Source organism: Mytilus californianus, unplaced genomic scaffold (assembly GCF_021869535.1).
Source record: "Mytilus californianus isolate M0D057914Y unplaced genomic scaffold, xbMytCali1.0.p SCAF_6, whole genome shotgun sequence".
Lineage (NCBI taxonomy): Eukaryota > Metazoa > Mollusca > Bivalvia > Mytilida > Mytilidae > Mytilus > Mytilus californianus.
The window spans coordinates 112,355,379-112,378,162 of record NW_026262712.1 but is presented as its reverse complement, the minus strand read 5'-3'; the positions used below and the strand labels follow the sequence as shown (position 1 = coordinate 112,378,162).

At 31.0% G+C, this 22,784-nt stretch overlaps 1 protein-coding gene across 2 annotated transcripts in view; it reads left to right on the top strand.

Moving 5' to 3' along the window:
- The first annotated feature begins 1,061 nt into the window (after positions 1–1,061).
- LOC127706864 (syndetin-like) overlaps positions 1,062–22,784 on the top strand; it is a 40,936-nt gene continuing 19,213 nt past the window's right edge. The window contains exons 1-16 of one of the 2 annotated variants that reach the window (XM_052211582.1): positions 1,062–1,193; positions 4,158–4,238; positions 8,605–8,703; positions 9,141–9,212; positions 10,076–10,200; positions 10,724–10,841; positions 14,371–14,406; positions 15,381–15,463; positions 15,964–16,105; positions 16,836–16,880; positions 19,526–19,666; positions 19,891–20,020; positions 20,691–20,871; positions 21,231–21,329; positions 21,757–21,847; positions 22,491–22,664. In XM_052211582.1, coding sequence (XP_052067542.1) covers positions 1,137–1,193; positions 4,158–4,238; positions 8,605–8,703; positions 9,141–9,212; positions 10,076–10,200; positions 10,724–10,841; positions 14,371–14,406; positions 15,381–15,463; positions 15,964–16,105; positions 16,836–16,880; positions 19,526–19,666; positions 19,891–20,020; positions 20,691–20,871; positions 21,231–21,329; positions 21,757–21,847; positions 22,491–22,664 — 1,674 coding nt within the window. In that variant the 5' untranslated portion in view covers positions 1,062–1,136. The remainder of the gene's footprint in view (positions 1,194–4,157; positions 4,239–8,604; positions 8,704–9,140; positions 9,213–10,075; positions 10,201–10,723; positions 10,842–14,370; positions 14,407–15,380; positions 15,464–15,963; positions 16,106–16,835; positions 16,881–19,525; positions 19,667–19,890; positions 20,021–20,690; positions 20,872–21,230; positions 21,330–21,756; positions 21,848–22,490; positions 22,665–22,784) is intronic. The other variant, XM_052211583.1, reaches the window with a different exon arrangement.

Here is a 22,784-nt window from a genome sequence, read left to right as displayed (position 1 = left end):
GTTTCGACAACGTGTGCATTGGTCAGGTCACGTTTTTAACCTCTAAACTATTTTTTCCACAGTGTTTTTTTTTTTATTTGATAATTAACTGTACTGATTTATGATTTTGAAGCAAATCCTTAACAAAACAATAAATATTAATTAGTTTCACGTACAACGATCAGGACACCGTTGGTAGTCAACGTTGGTCAGGTCAAGTTTTTTTTATCCAAAATTATTTTATTATTCTCGTATATTTATGTTTAACATGGTGACATCTTATTATATTTTGAATTTGAGATAAATTCTTTGAGAAATAAAAAGGTTATAAGAATTTTCATTTGGTCCTGTCATCGCCGATGTTGGTCAGGTCATTGTCAACATTGGTCAGGTCACATTTTCGCAAGCTTAAATATTTTTTTTCTCAATTTTTTCTTATATTTATGTAAAACATGCTGAAATCTTATTATATTTCAAATTTGAGATAAATCCTTTGAGAAATAAAAAAGTAATTAGCATTTTTTTTCGGTCCTGTCATTGTCGAGGTTGGTCCTGTCATTATCAGCGTAGGTCAGGTCACGTTTTCGCAAACTTTTGAAAAAAAAATATATTTTCTTTTTAAATTTATGTATTAAATGTTGAAATCTAATTAAATTTCAAATTTGAAACAAATCCTTCGAGAAATAAAAAAGTTATTAGCATTTTTATTTGGTCCTGTCATTCTCGATATTGGTCCTGTCATTGTCAGCGTAGGTCAGGTCACGTTTTCGCAAGCTTCTGAAAAAAAATATAATTTTTTTTTTTAAATTTATATATTAAATGATGAAATCTTATTATATTTCAAATTTGAAATTAATCCTTTGAAAAATAAAAAAGTAATTAGCATTTTTCATTTGGTCCTGTCATTCGGTCCTGTCATTCGGTCCAGTCATTAGTGTAACCCCATTTTCCCGGGTACTAATATAAACAAAAAAGTAAAATCACAAAAATACTGAACTCCGAGGAAAATTCAATCGGAAAGTCCCTAATCACATGGCAAAAGGGAGGAAACTCTTCATAAATAATATTCGGTTACGCCCCTTCATGATTTCCGGTTGGATGACATCAAAAATGTTTATTTACAAAATTTTAGATATTATTTGAAGAAAACCTTCAATATGTCTGCATTAAGTTTAGACATAAAGAAAAAGTTTAAATCTCTGATTGGAAAACAGGTACACTGTGTGTCATTGTCTTTTTACGCACATAAATAGGCCTTCTTTTACTTTAGTTTAGAGGTCCCTCAACTGAAGGGTTGGGGTTCATTTATGACATCATGGGTTTTGGTTAGGGTTATCATATGGTTAGTAAATTATAGCTCTATATAAGTTGGAACCCCATACTTAAAAGATAAAAAGAATAGTTGCTTTTTAGAAAACTTTATGGTGTAGATTAGATTAACAAGACATTAGGCACCTGCCATCCATGTTTTGTTGCGACATGGTTTTTGGAAAATGACGCAGTCAATTTTCCTATACTGCTGACCAGAAGTCATTTACCGCTTCCAAGCCGCTTTCCGTACTCGGTTCCGTATTTTACATACTTATGTACTATACAGAATTACATTCTTAACCTGTCCATATGTTTATTGTTATTAAATGGTATTTTGAGCTATCCATTTGGTATATTTTTCATATCTATACGAGCTTTCGCTTTTATGTGCATGTCTTTATAATCCGTAAAAAAATCAGAATATAAATAGATCCGTTTTCTTATGGTTTTGGACTTTTTGCATACCAATGATAACCAATCGCTAGACAAAATAGTTCTTGAAAGAATGTCAACCTTTCTTGTCAGTTGAACTTTAAAATCATTAAAAAAAATAATAATCGGAATCATCTTGATAACCATACAAAAGATAATGCTCTTTATCAAGATTTACGAAGTTTTTAAGAATCGAAAATTAGTAATACGGTTATACCCACGCGGTGCGTATGTATTTTGTTTACAAAGTTATAGCTGCAGACAGTTGAACGGCAAACGCCTGAATCTGACAGATAGAGGTCAATCTGTCGACACAAAAACTACCCGTATGTAAAATGTTCACGCCCATAAACAGCGCCACCTATATATCTAACCCTCGTCTTTGAGAACGATTTTCTGTTCTGTTTGAAATTAAAACATTAAATTAACTTAAACGTAGAATAGTAAGTGTAGAAAACAAATTAAAAGATATATTTATACATGACTGATTATGCATGATATGCTGGCAATGTGCGCAATGTCCTTTAATCCAAGATTGAAAATAAGTTTGTTTCCTACGTCAAAATGGCGGATTTCAATGTTTACATTTTTTCCATCAAAACAAAAGCTGACACAATTGCGTGTCCGGCCATGAATATGCAAATTATTTATTGTTTCGGGTAGCTTATCCAATTGCATTTACTGTTATATAAGTGGCTACACGTTACCATCCATCGTTACAAAAGTAGGATGTGTCTGGTGTGTATATCTCTGGAATATTGTGTATTCAATTTTTTACGGTAAAAATCTATGTTATCTTCATTATATTTCCATGCAAACACAAGTCATAACAACAAATAATTGTTTATAAAACTTATAATGTAAACAGACATGTTTAATCGTCTTTCTTAGCAAAAATTCGTGTAAATAAATCTGATGGGTTGTTTTATAATTCAAGCACAGCAGACAAAGTAAGTCCTCAACATCTTTCTTTTCTGAGTATAGATCAGCAGCTCCTCTAAGGATTAGTAATGGAGCACTTTATATTTAGTCCAATGATTTAGTCCTGTCTTTTTTGTCTCTCTTATTTTCTTATTTATATGATTATTATTATATTTCTTATATTTTCTTGTAAGCCATCAAGCCACAACTCCTCTTTTTCCTATGGTGCCTGAAAACAATGAACCATTTTGTTGATTATTGAGGTCTGTAAAGTGACTTATAACTGCCAACAGCCACATTATTTAGACTCTGGTGGAAAATTATCAGACTGTTTTCTCATTGGCAACCATACCTCATCTCCTTATTTTAGTACGGGTAAATTGTTTGAAATAAATGACTAACAAACATTAAATCATTTGAAAAAAAAAATTCTGCAATAATTTATGTTGTCATTTTAAGATTTCAGTTTATATATATATATATATATATATATATATATCAACAATAAAATTTGGTTGTATAAATGTTGTCCCTATGTTTGTAATTGTCAAACTAGTATAACAATACTATTGTCTAAATCTACAGAAATGGATCATGCTTCAGGTAACAGAAATAACAAGGTCGCTAGGTCACTTGTAACTTATCTCTTAAATAAGGACTATGTGGGGTATAAGAGCTTGCTTACTACAGGCTCTTCATAATCATTTTGTTAATTAATTCTACAAAGAAGGGGATAGTCTGTTAATGTATCCTTGACTAAGAATAATGAAATTGCAAGAAACAAATTCACATATTACTTTGAATATTATAGATCGTTCAGGTAGTCTTGAGCTAGTTCTTTGTACAAAAGAACAAACAGTAGTCATCTTCACTTCACACATATATTATCTTGACAAACAAATAAAAAAGCCATAGACATTGAAAACAATTCATATCTATTCTATTGTCAGTCAGCCTACATACCATGAGCTGAAACGTCTCATAAGATTCAGTAGGTAAATTATGTGAAAATTAAGACTTGCATCAAAAATATCCTAATATTAGAGACAATGGCGTCATTTTTCCTAAGAGCTTTCAGCTCTTTGATTTTTCTCGGGACAAACAATTTTTTCTAGCGAAAAAACAAACTAATTTGTAATACATTCGCCCAGGACTAACAGATAAAGGGACATGCAACATAAAGCTTAACAGGTCATTGTCATCCTGGGTACCATAAAAAAAGTATCTTGAGAACTTTAAATATTGATTCAATGATTGGTTAAACAGGTTGGGGAGGATCCTCATAAATGGGTACTATCCTTATTTATGGGTATTATACCCCAAACCGGGTATCAATTTTCAGTGATAAAAATGTAAACTTTGGAATTAAAGATATTTTCTGTCATCATGGTCATGGCACAAACATTCAGGTAAAGATATAAGAAGATGTGGTATGAGTGCCAATAAGACAACTCTCCATCCAAGTCACAATTTGTAAAAGTAAACCATTATACATGTAGATTTATTTGTTTCAGGATTCATTTACATCACCGGTTGATGAACAAATTGATCGTGATTCTTTCCCTGGAGATTTGCCAGCAGTTGCTAAATACAAGGTAAATTGTTTAAGTACATGTATTTAAGGATGGTTATTCATACCCAAAGCAGTATAATATGACTTATGAAAAGTAAAACTTTATCTTAACTTGTCCAATAATCAGTAACTTTATAAAACTGTATGTGTAAACCAATTTTACTTGTTGGAGTTGGTGAACAGTAGATTACATGTATATAGTCAGTCAGGGGTACTACTTGTACAAGTTATTTTTATTTACTTGACGAAGTAAATATTGATATACTTATATAAGTAAAATTGCAAGATACTGATACAAGAGTATTTTATTTACTTGTATAGGTAAATTATTTTAATGGCTTAGTTATGTCCCTTAGACATTCAGATTTTTATACGACCGCAAAAATTGAAAATTTTTTGGTCGTATATTGGTATGACGTTGGCGTCGTCGTCGTCGTCGTCGTCGTCGTCGTCGTCTGGCGTCGTCCGAAGACACATTGGTTTTCGCACTCTAACTTTAGTTTAAGTGAATGGATCTCCATGAAATTTTACCATAAGGTTCAATACCATGAAAGGAAGGTTGGGATCGATTTTGGGGGTTTTGGTACCAACAGTTAAGGAATTAGGGGCCAAAAAGGGGCCAACAATAAGCATTTTTGTAACTTCCAGACAATAACTTGTGTGTAAGTGTATGGATCTCTCTGACATTGTACCACAAGGTTCCATTTCTCAAAGGGAAGGCTGTAATTGATTTTGGGGGTAATTGCCTCAAAATGTTAGGAATTAGGGGCCAAAAAAGGGGCAAATAACAAGCATTTTTCTAGTTTCATGACAATAACTTGTGTGTAAGTGTTTGGATATTTCTGAAATTGTACTACAAGGTTCCATATCACAAAGGGAAAGCTGGAATTGAGTTTGGGGGTAATTGCCCGAAACGTTTAGGAATTGGGGGCCAAAAAGGGGCCAAAAATAAGCATTTTTCTAGTTTCCAGACAATAACTTGTGTTCAAGTGTATGGATCTCTCTGAAATTGTACTGCAAGGTACCATACCACAAAGGGAAGGCTGAGATTGAGTTTGGGGGTGATGAATCATAAGGGGGTTCAAAAAATTTTGGGGGGGGATTTTTTTTTTTCTTTTTTTCCTTTTTTTTTCTTTTAAAATTTTCAATTTTAAGTTGGTTATTTCTGATTTATATTTAAAAGCAAATAATAATGATATGGTAGGAGATACACACCAAACAGGATGTGTAAATTATTATATAATAAGTATTGTGCAATAGCAAGAAATTTTCAATTGCACAGTATTGCACAATAGCAAGAAATCTTCAATTGCACAGTATTGCGCAATAGCAAGAAATCTTCAATTGCACAGTATTGCGCAATAGCAAGAAATATCCAATAGCACAATATTGCGCAATAGCAAGAAATTGTCAATTGTACAGTATTGCGCAATAGCAAGAAATAATCAATTGCACAGTATTGTGCAAAAGAAGATTTCTTGCTATTGTGCAATACTGTGCAATTGAAAATTTCTTGCTATTGATAGATACTATGTATAAATTGCTTATTTCTTGATCAATTTCAATGGGGTTTTATTCTTGAATTCTTGGGGTCCTTTAATATGCTGAATCTAACCGTGTATTAAGTTTTTGGATTTTGGGCCCCGTTTTTAAATTGGTCCACATTGAGGTCCAAAGGGTCCAAAATTGAACTTTGTTTGATTTCATCAAAAAATGAATTATTGGGGTTCTTTGATATGCCGAATCTAAACGTATATTTAGATTCTTAATTTTGGTTCTGTTTTCAAATTGGTCTACATAAAGGTCCAAAGGGTCCAAAATTAAACTTAGTTTGATTTCAACAAAAATTGAATATATGGGGTTCTTTGATATGCTGAATCTAACCATGTATTTAGATTTTTGATTTTGGGCCCAGTTTTCAAGTTGGTCCAAATCGGGGTCCAAAATTAAACTTTGTTTGATTTCAACAAAAATTGAATATATGGGGTTCTTTGATATGCTGAATCTAACCATGTATTTAGATTTTTGATTATGGGCCCAGTTTTCAAGTTGGTCCAAATCGGGGTCCAAAATTAAACTTTGTTTGATTTCAACAAAAATTGAATATATGGGGTTCTTTGATATGCTGAATCTAACCATGTATTTAGATTTTTGATTGTTGGGCCCCGTTATCAACTTTGTCCACATTGAGATCAAAAGGGTCCAAAATTAAACTTTGTTTGATTTCATCAAAAATTGAATATATGGGGTTCTTTGATATCCTGAATCTAACCATGTATTTAGATTTTTGATTATGGGCCCAGTTTTCAAGTTGGTCCAAATCGGGGTCCAAAATTAAACTTTGTTTGATTTCAACAAAAATTGAATATATGGGGTTCTTTGATATGCTGAATCTAACCATGTATTTAGATTTTTGATTTTGGGCCCAGTTTTCAAGTTGGTCCAAATCGGGGTCCAAAATTAAACTTTGTTTGATTTCAACAAAAATTGAATATATGGGGTTCTGTAATATGCTGAATCTAACCGTGTATTAAGTTTTTGGATTTTGGGCCCCGTTTTTAAATTGGTCCACATTGAAGTCCAAAGGGTCCAAAATTTAACTTTGTTTGATTTCATCAAAAATTGAATTATTGGGGTTCTTTGATATGCCGAATCTAACCGTGTATTTAGATTCTTAATTTTTGGTTCCGTTTTCAAATTGGTCTACATAAAGGTCCAAAGGGTCCAAAATTAAACTTAGTTTGATTTTAACAAAAATTGAATTTTTAGGGTTCTTTGATATGCTGAATCTAAACATGTATTTAGATTTTTGATTATGGGCCCAGTTTTCAAGTTGGTCCAAATCGGGGTCCAAAATTAAACTTTGTTTGATTTCAACAAAAATTGAATATATGGGGTTCTTTGATATGCTGAATCTAACCATGTATTTAGATTTTTGATTTTTGGGCCCTGTTATCATTTTTGTCCACATTGAGATCAAAAGGGTCCAAAATTAAACTTTGTTTGATTTCATCAAAAATTGAATTCTTGGGGTTCTTTGATATGCTGAATCTAACCATGTATTTAGATTTTGGATATTGGACCATAATAGGTGAATGTCCAATTTAAAATTTTTAAGTTCTTAGACCACATTCATTCTGTGTCAGAAACCTATGCTGTGTCAAATATTTAATCACAATCCAAATTCAGAGCTGTATCAAGCTTGAATGTTGTGTCCATACTTGCCCCAACTGTTCAGGGTTCGACCTCTGCGGTCGTATCAAGCTGCGCCCTGCGGAGCATTTTATTTTACTTATACAAGTAAAAAAGTCATACTATCTTCTTTTCTTGAATTTCTCGGGACTTCTTTGCTCTAATAGAATAGAAAAATTGTCTGTCCTTTGCAGATGTCTTTACTAATCATTGAAGTGTAATTTCATGGACAATGAAAATCTCATGTGTCTGTTATCTTCAAAACACTGCTCATTTACAAGCCTCCAAGGGGCAATTTTTGAAGGCCTTGCACAATTACTTAAGATCTTTGAGCAATTAGTTTCTCTGTTGAATTAATGAGATGAAACATTGAACTCTAATAAAAAATTATGAGCTAACCAGAGAAAAATTGTTTAAGGCATGTTTTACATCCCAAAACTTGAGAATTTTAGGGATTGTAAAAAAAAATTACTTATGCAAGTAAATTTTTTGCGAAAATTAAGGGGAGATTATTCCAACTTTATAAGAAAATATGAATATAACAAATTTACTTATATCAGTATATTATTATTTACTTCTTCAAGTAAATAAAAAAAACTTGTAGAAGTAGTACCCCTGACTGATAGTATGCCCCTGGTAACTATCTCTTATATTTATAATTTGATTTTCCATTGTTTGGTGGAATAAGTTTATGGCAGGACTACTTGATAGTAATTAATGGCAAAAATGTTCACATTTATTGGAACAATTCCATAGTATTTGAAATATTCAATTCCCTTCCTATCAATTCAGTAACATGAGTAATGCACTCAGGGACTGATGAATAATTTTTGTTTGTTAAAAATGTTAGGAGTACAAAATGAACAATCATGATAATAACAGACTGAATGTCTACCATAATTAAATAATTGGAAATTTAACTGCTGTGTGATTATGATTTTCAATGTATTAACCCAATCTGAAATTTTGAATCAATAAGGATTGTACATGTTGTATTTGACTAGAGCATATATGAAAAGGGTGTGTGGCACATCATAAATTGATATTTGACAGAAAAATGTTTGAGTTATGTAAACATAAGATTTATGCAGTTATAACCCTTTTAAGGCTGTTATTAATAGATAGAAGTTGGGGATAATTTAACTTTAAATTACATGACTTTTATGCATTTATTGTCAGTTTTTTTTTTATTACAGCATACTGTACTTGCTAATCCTCATGAAGAGCAGGAAGTCTTAGAAGGCATAGAAAATATATACTACAGTCATACAGATACTAGTTTGTATGAACTAGAGGTGAGATAAAAACAGAAAACTAGTACAATTAAAAATAGATCTGCGGTATATACCAATGCAACAACAACCTAACAACATAATAATAAAACAACATGAAAAGGGCGAACAAACAGACTTCAACAATAGACAAGTGTCTATACAATATGTCTAGCTTGTAATTGCTCTGATTGCTTCTTGCTTCAGACCTAAAAATTAGTGTTAGTAGCTAGGAGACATTTTTATTTTTGATTCATTTAATCCATTTTCTGCAGGCCACATATTCTGACTATAGAAGTGTTTGTTCAAAGTCATTATACAATTATATTTTTTTTTAAATTGAATAAACTATACCATAGCCTTTAAGGTTAGAGAGACCAGTATATATGTATGATAGAAATATGTCAAATACCACAAGTCAAGTCAAATTCAAAAAGAAATGTGTTTTTTTTTGTATTTAGAAACTTCCAGAAGTATTAGATTTACAGGATATAGATGCAGATAGAAACAGACTTAGAAAACAGCTGAATGTGGTATGTAAACAAATGAGAATATATATTGTCTCCCCTTGTATATTGTCTCCCCTTGTTCGTTACTAGATCAGAAAAATAGTTTGCAGTAAAGATATAAAGTAAACACTCCTGTAGCAATGCTAGAATTTGGTCAAGATATTACATTTGAATAAAACTAGAGTGTTTGCTAGATCTGAAAAAAAGAACCATACAGAGGATATGTATTATACTTCATGTCAAAATGCCAGATTTTGATTGGTTAATACGAGGGAGACAATTTACTCTATCCCATGGCAAATACTCTATCACCCTTCACGGAGACGCTTGATCAAGTGTGCGCTTAATCAAATACGGATGATTGTTATGTTTAAGACGTCATAGTTTATTACTTTGAATTTGAAATTTAATAGACAGTAACAACAGAACATTCAGTACAATAAATTAAATAACACATATCTGAGAGGGTGATAGAGCAGATTGTTACCCCTCGAAAAAGCATTGTCAACCTTGGCTTCACCTCAGTTGACAATGTTTTCTCGGGGTAACAAATCTGCTCTATCACCCTCTCAGCTATGTGTTATTTATATAGTGGTATTGTAAACCTTAGGGGAGTTGATAGCCAGAATATTTTAAACCAGATACCATTTGTTTTGGAGATGGGGGAGTATATGTGTAAAATTATTCAACATCAATAAAATGGGGTATGTAAAGTATTTGAGATTTCTATTAAATTTTTTCATATTTCTAATGTTTCCATGACAAGTTAAAACATTAAATAATTAAAATAGATAACAACTCACTAAGAGTTTAGTAATGCTTATAATTACTTAAACATAAGGATTTCCTCTTAAATAATTTAAGAGTGCATCATTTTGGTTTTTTAGGTGTCAAAGAAAGTTTCTGACCTTGTCCTTCAAAACCATCCTGCTTATGCTAGGGAATTACAAAGGGTTATGGAGCTTGAAAAGACTCTTCAGCTAGCTAGTGTTATTTGTGCCAATGGCAGAAGGTAAAATATATATAATTTGACTGATTGTCTCCCCTTGTTAGTTACTAAATCAGGAAAATAGTTAATTTTGTAATGACAGTAAAAACTCCTGTAGCAATGCTAGAATATGGTCAAGATATTACATTTGAATTCAACTAAAGTATTTGCTAGATGTAAAAAAAAAACATATCGAGGATATTCAAGATGTGACAGTTGGGAAAATGGGAAGTCATTATTACTCATGTGATACTAATTTACTTGGTTTTCAACAAAATACAAGTTTCCTATGGGTTTGTATACAGATGTATGAAAACTTTAATTCTTCTTCAATGCTTGTAGATTAGAACCCAAAAAAATAATAGAATCCACGGTATAACTATGTAAGAGACCAGATTTAAAGTTCTTGATTCTGATTGTATTTAATTTATTAAAGGAAAAGAGATTAAACCAGAAATGATTCATAATTGAAAGATTTTTTGAAAATTTATTTAGGAGAATTTCAGAGAAATATTTTTGTATATTTAACATCTTTGTTTATTTATAGAAATCTATCAGATGCCAGACAAATATTTACTTCTGCCAGTCTGAAGATGCTGGCCAATGTTAGAAAAAGGCAACAACTAACAGGTCTTCTGAAGTCACTTAGGACAATTAAAACTCTGGTAATTCTATTAAAAGATAAACATAAATTTGTATGCAAACACACACATATACATCATGTACATACATGCTTACACTAGCCAATAAAAGAAAAAGTCAATAATTTACAAGTTACTTTAAATACAGGTATTTGGTTAAAATTCACATTTAAAATTATGATTGCATTGCTTTTATGAAGCATTTCTTGACATTGCATTACAAGGCTCACAAAAATTACCATTGCTTTACACTGTTTTAGTTATCTCCCTTACCATTTAAATTCTGTACTCTGAGTACATGTCTGGTCACAGTTTAGGAAAAACTTCTTTATAAATTCCTAGAGGGCAGCATGTTGTTTACGACAGTGAAGATAAAATGGTTTATTATGTCCCCGCCGTAGCGGAGGGGGCATGAAGTTTTACCCTTGTCCGTCTGTACGTCCGTATGTTCGTCCGTACGTCCCAAAATTGGATTCTGTTCTCTAACTTTAGTTTGCCTCAACCAAATGTTATGAAACTTATCCACAATGCTTATTACCACAAAACACAGATCAAGTTTAAATTTTGGTGGCATCACTTATACCGTTCTAGAGTTATGCCCCTTTACAAATGAAAAAATTGCTGATTTTTTTGTTTCCGTTCTCTTACTTGAGTTTGCCTCAACCAAATGTTATGAAACTTATCCACAATGTTTATTACCATAAAACACAGATCAAGTTTGAATTTTGGTGGTGTCACTTTCACCGTTCTAAAGTTATGCCCCTTTACAAATGGAAAAATTGCTGAAATATTAGTTTTTGTTCTCTAACTTTAGTTTGCCTCAACCAAATGATATGAAACTTATGCAAATTGCTAATTACCGCAATATACAGATAAAGATTGAAGTGTCACTTTTACAATTCTAGAGTTATGCCCCTTTACAAATCTCAAAATTGCTGAAATATTTGTTTCTGTTCTCTAATTTAAGTTTACGTCAACTAAATGTTATGAAACATATAAACAATGCTTATTACCACAAAACACAGATCAAGTTCAAATTTGGGTAGTGTCACTTTTACAGTTCTTGAGTTATGGCCCTTTATATCATTATATGCAAGCAGGGGTATCATCTGTGTCCCATGGACACATTCCCCATTCATTGTAACCTTAATCAAATTGTGTTTATACAATAGTTTTAGAATAAAGTCAGATATCTCCCCTGATCTTTAAACAGTTAGTGCATTATGTTTAAATCATTTGTTTGTTTTGCAAGGTGACATTTGACCATGGTCCTTGGTTAAACGTATATCCAATTTTATGAATCAAGATATATTTTACGAAACCAGATCTGTTTGAAATGACAAAATGTTTGAAGTTTTTAAAATTTCTTTTCTTAAAAAATCTTATTACAAAAATTTATCGTAAGTAATAACTAAATGTTCATGATGACTAACGAGTATTTTTTGTCTAAGAATTTTTGTGAAATGAGTCAGATACTTTACGCATATATATATATATATATATATATATATATATATATAAACAGCTTTGTATAGGCACACATACTTTCGGATTAGTTTATAATCTTATCGCTGTAAAAAGAAGCATACTACAAGTTTCAGTATTAAGCACACTTGCCATAGCACTGGTATGACCATTTATTTTTAAAAAGTGGCAAAGAAAACAAAAGAATAATTGATATGTGGAAATCCTTTTTATACGACCGCAAAAATTAAAAATTTTTTGGTCGTATATTGGTATGACGATGGCGTCCTCGTTGTCGTTGTCGTCGTCGTCCGAAGACACATTGGTTTTCGCACTCTAACTTTAGTTTAAGTGAATGGATCTCCATGAAATTTTACCATAAGGTTCAATACCACGAAAGGAAGGTTGGGATTGATTTTAGGGGTTATGGTACCAACAGTTAAGGAATTAGGGGCCAAAAATAAGCATTTTTGTAACTTCCAGACAATAACTTGTGTGTAAATGTATGGATCTCTCTGACATTGTACCACAAGGTTCCATATCACAAAGGGAAGGCTGTAATTGATTTTGGGGGTAATTGCCTCAAAATTTTAGGAATTAGGGGCCAAAAAAGGGGCAAAAAACAAGCATTTTTCTAGTTTCATGACAATAACTTGTGTGTTAGTGTTTGGAGATTTCTGAAATTGTACTACAAGGTTCAATATCACAAAGGGAAAGCTGGAATTGAGTTTGGGGGTAATTGCCCTAAACATTTAGGAATTGGGGGCCAAAAAGGGGCCAAAAATAAGCATTTTTCTAGTTTCCAGACAATAACTTGTGTTCAAGTGTATGGATCTCTCTGAAATTGTACTGCAAGGTACCATACCACAAAGGGAAGGCTGGGATTGAGTTTGGGGGTGATGAATCATAAAAGGGTTCAAAAAATTTGGGGGGGGATTTTTTTTTTTTTCTTTTTTTCCTTTTTTTTTCTTTTAAAATTTTCCATTTTAAGTTGGATATTTCTGATTTATATTTAAAAGCAAATAATAATGATATGGTAGGAGATACACACCAAACAGGATGTGTAAATTATTATATAATAAGTATTGTGCAATAGCAAGAAATTTTCAATTGCACAGTATTGCACAATAGCAAGAAATCTTCAATTGCACAGTATTGCGCAATAGCAAGAAATCTTCAATTGCACAGTATTGCGCAATAGCAAGAAATATCCAATAGCACAATATTGTGCAATAGCAAGAAATTGTCAATTGTACAGTATTGCGCAATAGCAAGAAATATTCAATTGCACAGTATTGTGCAAAAGAAGATACTTCGTATAAATTGCTTATTTCTTGATCAATTTCAATGGGGTTTTATTCTTGAATTCTTGGGGTTTTATTCTTGAATTCTTGGGGTTCTTTAATATGCTGAATCTAACCGTGTATTAAGTTTTTGGATTTTGGGCCCGGTTTTTAAATTGGTCCACATTAAGGTCCAACGGGTCCAAAATTTAACTTGTTTGATTTCATCAAAAATTGAATTATTGGGGTTCTTTGATATGCTGAATCTAAACATGTATTTAGATTTTTGATTATGGGCCCAGTTTTCAAGTTGGTCCAAATCGGGGTCTAAAATTAAACTTTGTTTGATTTCAACAAAAATTGAATATATGGGGTTCTTTGATATGCTGAGTCTAACCATGTATTTAGATTTTTGATTTTTGGGCCCCATTATCAACTTTGTCCACATTGAGGTCAAAAGGGTCTAAAATAAAACTTTGTTTGATTTCATCAAAAATTGAATTCTTGGGGTTCTTTGATATGCTGAATCTAACCATGTATTTACATTTTGGATATTGGACCATAATAGGTGAATGTCCAATTTAAAATTTTTAAGTTCTTAGACCACATTTATTCTGTGTCAGAAACCTATGCTGTGTCAAATATTTAATCACAATCCAAATTCAGAGCTGTATCAAGCTTGAATGTTGTGTCCATACTTGCCCCAACTGTTCAGGGTTCGACCTCTGCGGTCGTATCAAGCTGCGCCCTGAGGAGTATTTTATTTGATGTAGTTATTTATTTCTAATTCATCTATTTTTTTTTAGCAAAGAACAGATCTGAGATTGAGAGAACTGTTAGAGGTAAGTAATTAAATTCAAAAAACTTATTCAAACTGAATATCCCCTGGAAAATTAATTTTAAATTAATTGTAAAGATGAATGATTAGATATGAATAACAGAAGATGTTGGGTATATGTTAATGTAACGGCAAATTAAAGCAAAAAGAAAGAACAAGAAACACACAGGTTGTATTTAAAGGAAGGACTCATTACTATGGAATAATTCAAAATATCATTTACAAACCTAATTGTAAATTACTCTATTACAAGTTTGTAAAATATACCAGCTAATTGAATGTGTCAGTCGGCCTTTAATGAAAATAAACGTACTACACTGGTTGATAAGGAATAAAGTAATTTCCTGGTCAACTGACAGTTGAATAATAACCAATCTTTCACATCTGAAATGAATCCTGTATTTTAGATCTCAGGTGACATACACAAGCAGGTGTTGTCAAGAAGTTAACAAAGTTGTATCGAATCATAATGAGAACACCTAAAAAAATTCAGTTCCTTGCATTTTCTACTGTATTTGTATTTAAAAACCCAATTGTGGAAAAAAGAATAGTTAATACAAGAATTCAAATATCGTGACCAAACAAAACTCATATATGCATTCTTGAAGTAATTTGTTGTTCCATAACTTGATGAATATTTTTCAACATTAGAATTGTTAGATTATTTATTTTATAATTACATGGATGCAATACATGTATTGTGTGAACATTTGTATTGGAATGAATAAATTCCTTTATTTCTGAAGATTAATATATTTTGGATTCATTTATTTTCGTCAGTACCAATTTTCCATATAAAAAATTTATACTTTGTTGAACATTTTAATTCATGGATCATTTTGATATATCCACGAAAACTGGTATCCCACGAGTAATAATGAATCCACAATATGAAACGTTCTCAGGTAAACAATTAATTGAGTAAAATGTTTCTATAATCTGAAATTCCATTTAAATTAAACTGTTAATATATTATAGGAAGAAGATTACTGTGGTGCCATACAATTGTGTTTGGAATGTCAACAAGCTGCTAGCACTTACAGACATTTTAAATGTATCAGGTGAGAGATTTCACTCGGTTAAGTCTGTGGTACCACATTCACACATTAAGGGCTGTTAACTCTTGCAGTTCCACTTGAATTGCTACCATTTAAGTTCTGTCAAGCTAATCATCTTCCAGTATGCTCTTTTTTTCTTTTAAGACAAATTCTATCTCATGGGCAGTTCAAAAGTAAATATAGGCAATTCTATTCACTGCCTACTGTTACTTCAGTGTGAACATTGATGAGATATTGCAGTTTTTGAAATGAACATTTATCAGCTGATTGATTCATTGATTACTTTGAAAACAAAAGGATATCAACACCCTAAAAAGAAAAGTCTGAAATAGAAAGTTTTTAAACAGATGGATAGTGTAAATCAGCTGTTAATTTTTTTTTTATTCAGAAAGTATAGAATATCTGAAAATCCTTGAACTCTCAATTTTCAGACAACAGTTGATATTTGTAGAAAATGACTATTAATACAAAAAACAGCATTGAAATTGATTTTATCTTTTCAGTGAACTAAATTCCAAGTTACAGGATACCTTAGTTATGATAGAGGAACAGTTAGATGTAGCCCTGTCTAAAACTTGTAGTAATTTTGATGTTGTACATTATGAGAAAGTACAGAAAGCTTACAGACTTCTTAATAAAACTCAGGTAACTTAATACTACAGGGCTTTCTTACAATTACCTTGAGGGTCTGCTGTGCTTATTTCAGTAAAATTTAAGATATTTAATTTAGCTGCAAAATAAGAATACTGTGTTGTCATTCTTCAAAAAAATTGGAAAATTCTTAAAATAGATTGGATAATGTAATGGTCAATACTTCTTAAACCATTTTACAGTTGCAGTTATTTTGAAACAGTTGCAGTTATTTTGGAATCTAATATTTTATCTACATCAAACATGGCATAGTGTTTTCCATATTTAAGTATGCACAATGTTTAAGAACTTGAATAAAGGAAATGGCAGGATAAACATGGAAAGGATAAAAATGTGAAGGCATGATTGAAAGTGGATCTGTGTGTGATATTTTTGAATAAATGATTGATTGATAGATGTATAATGTCCAGCTGTAAACATAACATACAAATTCATGACAATAATATGTTTATTTCATATAACTACACCTTGTTTTGATATTTAATGCACTTAATTTCCTGTTAACGATCTACATAAAAACAAGTCGTACTATCAAAACTGTGATCTGTGAATAGCCTTTTTGTCTGCCAGAAAGCAGTACATGTATTAATATGATCAAGACATGTGATAATTGAGTTTTTTATAGTGATATTTATAAATGTGTATTTGATATATTGCCTATGACATCAGTCTTTGTGAACTATTTGAATTTTTGCTGCATGCACATGTAAATTTATTCCTTCAGCTCTACGAGTATACTTATATCAGAGTAACTCAAGTCAGTTTGCAAGTATGACCGCTGTATTTACAAACATGTGTTACATAATAAATCTGAGTTGCTTTCACTCACATAACTGACATTTATTAATCAGAAATATCTATTCTTTTATATGACACAAATGTACTCACATTCTTTGAGTTTTCCTATGGTATAATACAGTGTATTCACATACTATAAGTTTTCATGTTTTATTTGATATAGTGTACTCACATACATTGAGTTCCTATGGTATAATACAGTATACTCACATACTTTGAGTTTGGTATGGTATGATACAGTATACTCACATACTTTGAGTTTCATATGGTATAATACAGTGTACTCACATACTTTGAGTTTCGTATGGTATAATACAGTGTACTCACATACTTTAAGTTTTTGTGTTAAATGGTACAGTGTACTCACATATGTTTAGTTTCCTATGGTATAATACAGTGTACTCACATACTATAAGTTTTTGTGTTATATGGTATAGTGTACTCACATTCTTTGAGTTTTCCTGTGGTATAATACAGTGTCCTCACATACATACTTTGAGTTTTCCTGTTTAATGGTAAAATGTACTCAAATTCTATGAGTTTTACTGTTTAATGGTACATTATACTCGTATATTTTGAGTTTTCTTGTTATATGGTATAGTGTATTGACTGTATTCACATATTTTGAGTTTTGCTGTCATATATTATACAGTGTACTAACATATATTGAGTTTTCCTGTCAAATGATAGAGTGTATTCACAAATTTTGGGTTTCCAGTTGTATGGAACAATGATGAGTTGTCTTTTCTCTTACATGAATCTAATTGGTATATATGTAGGTTTCACTCTGTTAATAGAACTGTCTTTCCGGTTACATTATTCAGTATTGTTATATTACTTTTGATGCCTCTATTCATACAGTTGTCTTACCTACACAGAAAAGGTCTTTATTTGATCTATTGCAAGTCAAATGTAATATTTATCTTAGGCTTTTATTTATATTTTGTTTCTAGTTATTCCTGGTGAAGTTGACTTTACATACTGTGTAAGACCCACATGGGTTATACAGGTGGTTTTCACCCCCATAGTAGTAGTTTTGATTTAGAAAATTACTAGGAGTTTAGATATTTTTGATGTAATACACAAGCAGATCTATAAAAATCCTGAAAGTCTTTTGTAATAATATGTTTTCCTCTGTGTAGAAATAGAACACTTCAGAAACATCTTTCATCTATTGCCGAACTTTTATATACAGTTTGAACATCTAACTTTATAAATCTGAACTAATATAAATATCTTCCTTCTAACTCAAAGCTGAAAATTCTTTACTATTTTACTAACATATTATTTGTTTATGGTTATATGAATAACAATTCCAATTCATATATTTCAACCAATATTTTGGAGAATCTAGCCTGAAGAGGAAATACATTTGTATCTAGACATTATTATCACATGTATATTGATTGATGTGATTTGTCAACAGGTGATCAGTATACTGGTAATGTCGTGAATAATTAATGTGATTTTAAATTTTCCAGTGTAAAAAATTATCTGGCAAAGTAAGTAGGTGCTTATGGCATGTATCTCAGCCATGTTTGCTCAATATAACTTGATTTTCCAGATGTCTTTCTGGGATAACCTCTCTTCATGAAATTATATTTTTATAGATGTAAAATGTAGACATCAAATTCCTTGATCTTTATAAAGAAGAGACGTTTGAGTTAATGTTCCATTCATCATTTTTATGTAGGCATGCCTTTGTTCTAGTCATTTCAAGATTGGCATTCATAATATAGCAATATAAAAAAGGAACAAAATAATTTTTATCTATATCTTTGAATATGTTCTCAGTTTGAATTGATTTTTGTTATTCTGGTTTATACACTTTATATATACTCTGTGAATATCTGCAAACAAAATATTTTAAAGGGGAGCCATGCATTTTTGATTTTTTTTCATTTATAAAGCCGAGGCCCTGCCTGTATCCATGAGAAACTATAATAGAATGGTTCAAAATATTCTGCATTCCCTTTCTCCTTATTGCCCCCTCCCACATCCTCAAATGAATATTATAATATTTGGAATAACTATCAAAAGAAAAGAAAATAACAAAGTGTACTCTTTTAAGTACTGTAGAAAGTCAATTAAGTAAAAGTAATAATCTGGCATGCTTAAAAGACTGTTCTGGTTGTTATTTATATTTTACGAAGAATATTTGCAACATAAATTTCAAATGGTGATACAACATAGCAACTACTGATACTGCAAATAACTTAGGGTTTTGTGAAAAATAAAAGAAAAGGAACCAGAAATAGTTGATAATACATGTAGTTTAGATTCAATGTACATTCTTATGATGACACAAATTAATTTTCAATTTCTTTTTACAAGATGTTTTCTTTATTTTTTACATACAGTTACATCTTGGAACTCATATTCACCATATTTGACCAGAAGAACTATTTTATGTGTAGGAATATTTTTCAGAGAAGATCTTCAAGTATTTCACTACAAAGATGCACAATTAAAACTATATGCATCAAATAAAAAAAAAACAATTCACGTAATTAACTTCAATGTAATTTTAGATACACAGTTTCTACATGTCACATTTAAAAAATGTGTCGTAAAACCTGATCTGGTATTAAATTCATCTTTGAATCTCTTTTACAGACTGCCATGGACCAACTTCATATGCATTTTACCAGTGCTATTCACAATACAGCCTTTACTATAGTGTTAGGATATGTAGAACTGTGTTCTGGGACCACTAATTCTAACTTCCATAAGCGACAGTATACAGATTTATGTAAGGTAGAGTACCAGCACATATTTTACTCTTAAACAATTGGTAGGATATATATATTTATATGAAATATTTCTTACTTTATTTATTGGAAGACATGTTTGGTCTCAGATACTTGATCTTTACAATGTAAAAAGTTTTTGACCATTCTTTTTCTTTTGTATATATTTGTATGTGTGTCCCCTTTGATCATTAAAGGAAACACTGTAATAATACCTTTTTTCTTCCACAGAATGTAACTCAGGATAGTTTTACACCATGTTTGATTGACTTATGCAAAGCATTATGGGAAGTAATGAAAAGTTATTTTAAGACGATGCAATGGCATGAACAGAATGATATCAATGTACAAGATAAAGATGGTACGTTTAATAATTTCTCTAAAACTACTGTGTATTTTATGATTAACGCAGTAGTGATATCGGTGAATTTTATGATTAACGCAGTAGTGATATTGGTGATTTTATGATTAACGCAGTAGTGATATTGGTGATTTTATGATTAATGCAGTAGTGATATTGGTGATTTTATAATTAACGCAGTAGTGATATTGGTGAATTTTATGGAGTATAGATGTACTATAATTTTCCATATTCTAGAATGTCAAAATTATAAAATCAAGTAGCCACTAAAATATAATTTTCTGTCAATGCACAAAAACATGACCCATGGAAATTTTAAATGAATACGTATAAATTTATATTTGTTATATGTGAAGGAGGACAAAATTTTTAAAAAAATCAGTTAAGTCTTGTTCTCTCTACTCTTTTTAATGTCCTTGGAACATGAGCAAAGAAAACAAATCAGAACTAAGGTTGAGATTGAGCACTACAAAATTCTTTTCTGCATTTAAAATTACAAAGGGAAGAAAAAAAGTCTTGTTAAAATAAGATTGTTTCACTTGGACAGCTAGGGGGGAATTGTTTACTGAGCTCAAAACTGACTTGAAGATTAAAAAAACAACACTAGAAATTGAATGCATCTGAAGTGCTTTCTTGATTTACCTTCATTATGTGAATTTATATTGTGTAGAATCAGAGGAAGGAACAGAAGAGATAGCATTCAATAAGAAATACATTAAACAGAAACTTGACCATGGACTGACCAGGATCTGGATGGACGTCCAACAGAAGGTCAAATTATTTGTCCTTGGCACTGATCTGTCACATTTTAAATTAGAAGAGTTCATTAGAGTTTTAGATATCATTCATAGGTAAACTTAATTTAAAATAAAGATGCATACATTACGCATTCATGTAATGTAAAATGGTGTGTTAAATATATAAATAATCATGTCATTTTCTCATGTATAATATTGTAAGTTTGTGATTATTGTGTCTATTTTTTAAGCCTTCAGGGGAAAGCATATATGAACCATTTATATACTTTGACTACAGAATCACCTGCTGTTGGAATTTGTTTGATTTGAAGTTTTCACTAAAAGAAATAATTTTATTGCAAATTAATTCTGACCTAGCTTAAATATCAGATACTTGAAATACTAAACCTCATAAGAACAATATTATTCTCTGATTATAAAAGAGAAAGCTTACTAGTTTTATATCTTTTCAGAATGATAGAGATCGGAGAAGAATTCTGTGGTAGTAAATCTGATGGCTTACAGGATTCTCTAAAACAACAAAGTCTTAATTATTTTAAAAATCATCACAGGTAATAAACTTAACAATGTATATAGTAGGGAATTTTTAAAAATTTATCAGCTCACTTGAAATTCAAATTTGAATTTGAGGCACCAAAAAGGAGTTTGTGTATACACCTTATTGCTATCTGTCTGCCATTACTGGACATCACAAAGGTTCCCGTAAAATTTTGACGTCATAATACAAAATATCTGAAGCAACAATGGAAAAGTGATTGTTGTATGACGTCAATAGTTCAAGCGGCGCAGATTCTCATGTCAACCGGCACAGATTTCCAAATAGCGATAAGGTGTATTATGCATAAATACATTTTAGAATTCTATACAAGAAGATTTTTTTTTTGTAAACAATCATTTAGTAGGCATGGAATTCCCTTTCTTTCTCATCTTGTTTTAAGTTTGAGTTTCTTTATAATATTGGTAGTTTCATTTATTCAGATACAGAATGGATGAACTAAGAATGTTTCTGGAGAATGAAGGTTGGGAGCTGTGTCCAGTGAAAACTAATTTTACATACTCACGTCTGTTGGTAAGTACATGTACTCAGTAAAAGTTGATAGTGTGAAAACATTATTACTCACATAAGTTTAGATGACTGTCAGCCAAAGTGATGGTTGAATCAGAATTTTCACTGTCATGTAGGATAAAAAGGTTAGTAATACCCCTGGATTGAAGTATTCTCGTTAACCTCTATCAACTCATGAAAACAGTGATGCGATTTTATTTTTATCAAAACAAGAAACTAGGTCAACATGACCTCAAATTTGCATTCTATCTCTTCACACCAAAAAAAAGAAGTCTAAATTTCAGTCTGATAACTTGACTCTGACACAAAATCTATTTACAAAAATGAAAAGATTTGTGAACAACATGAATCAAAATATAATATATATAAGTTTATAAATGTCTATCATTTTAAGACAAGTAGGTGAGTGGGGCTTTGCCTAGTTGTCTGCTCTCAAATTTTGTATTTATAGTTTCAATTCCAGATTTGAAACTAAAAGTTGCAATAGTTCATATCCTGGATAACAAAGGCAGTAAAAGCAGACTTTTAAATAGAACCAATGAAAAATTAATTACATGAATCTGTATTTATTTATATACATAATAGCAAACACATGTGCTTCTATAACATAATTGAATAAATTTATTTAAACTCGCATATATTTTAGGAATTCAAGTTTATGAAACATTGGAACAAATCACCAGAGCTCTCTCCAAGAGGTGATTCTTCCCTGACAACAGATAATAAAGTTGTTTACTTCAAAGACTTTACAGATGGAGCCACTCCATTTGACGTTCATCCTGAAGATGATGAAAATGAAGATGTATTCTCATACAGTTTTGTAAGTAAAAGACTTATGATAAGAGAAAAAAGGACTTTTGAACAAATGAGTGATAATGCTGGAGTAGTTCTATTAATTATTGTTTGATTTGTGTCCTGCTGCAAATATTTCATGCATATA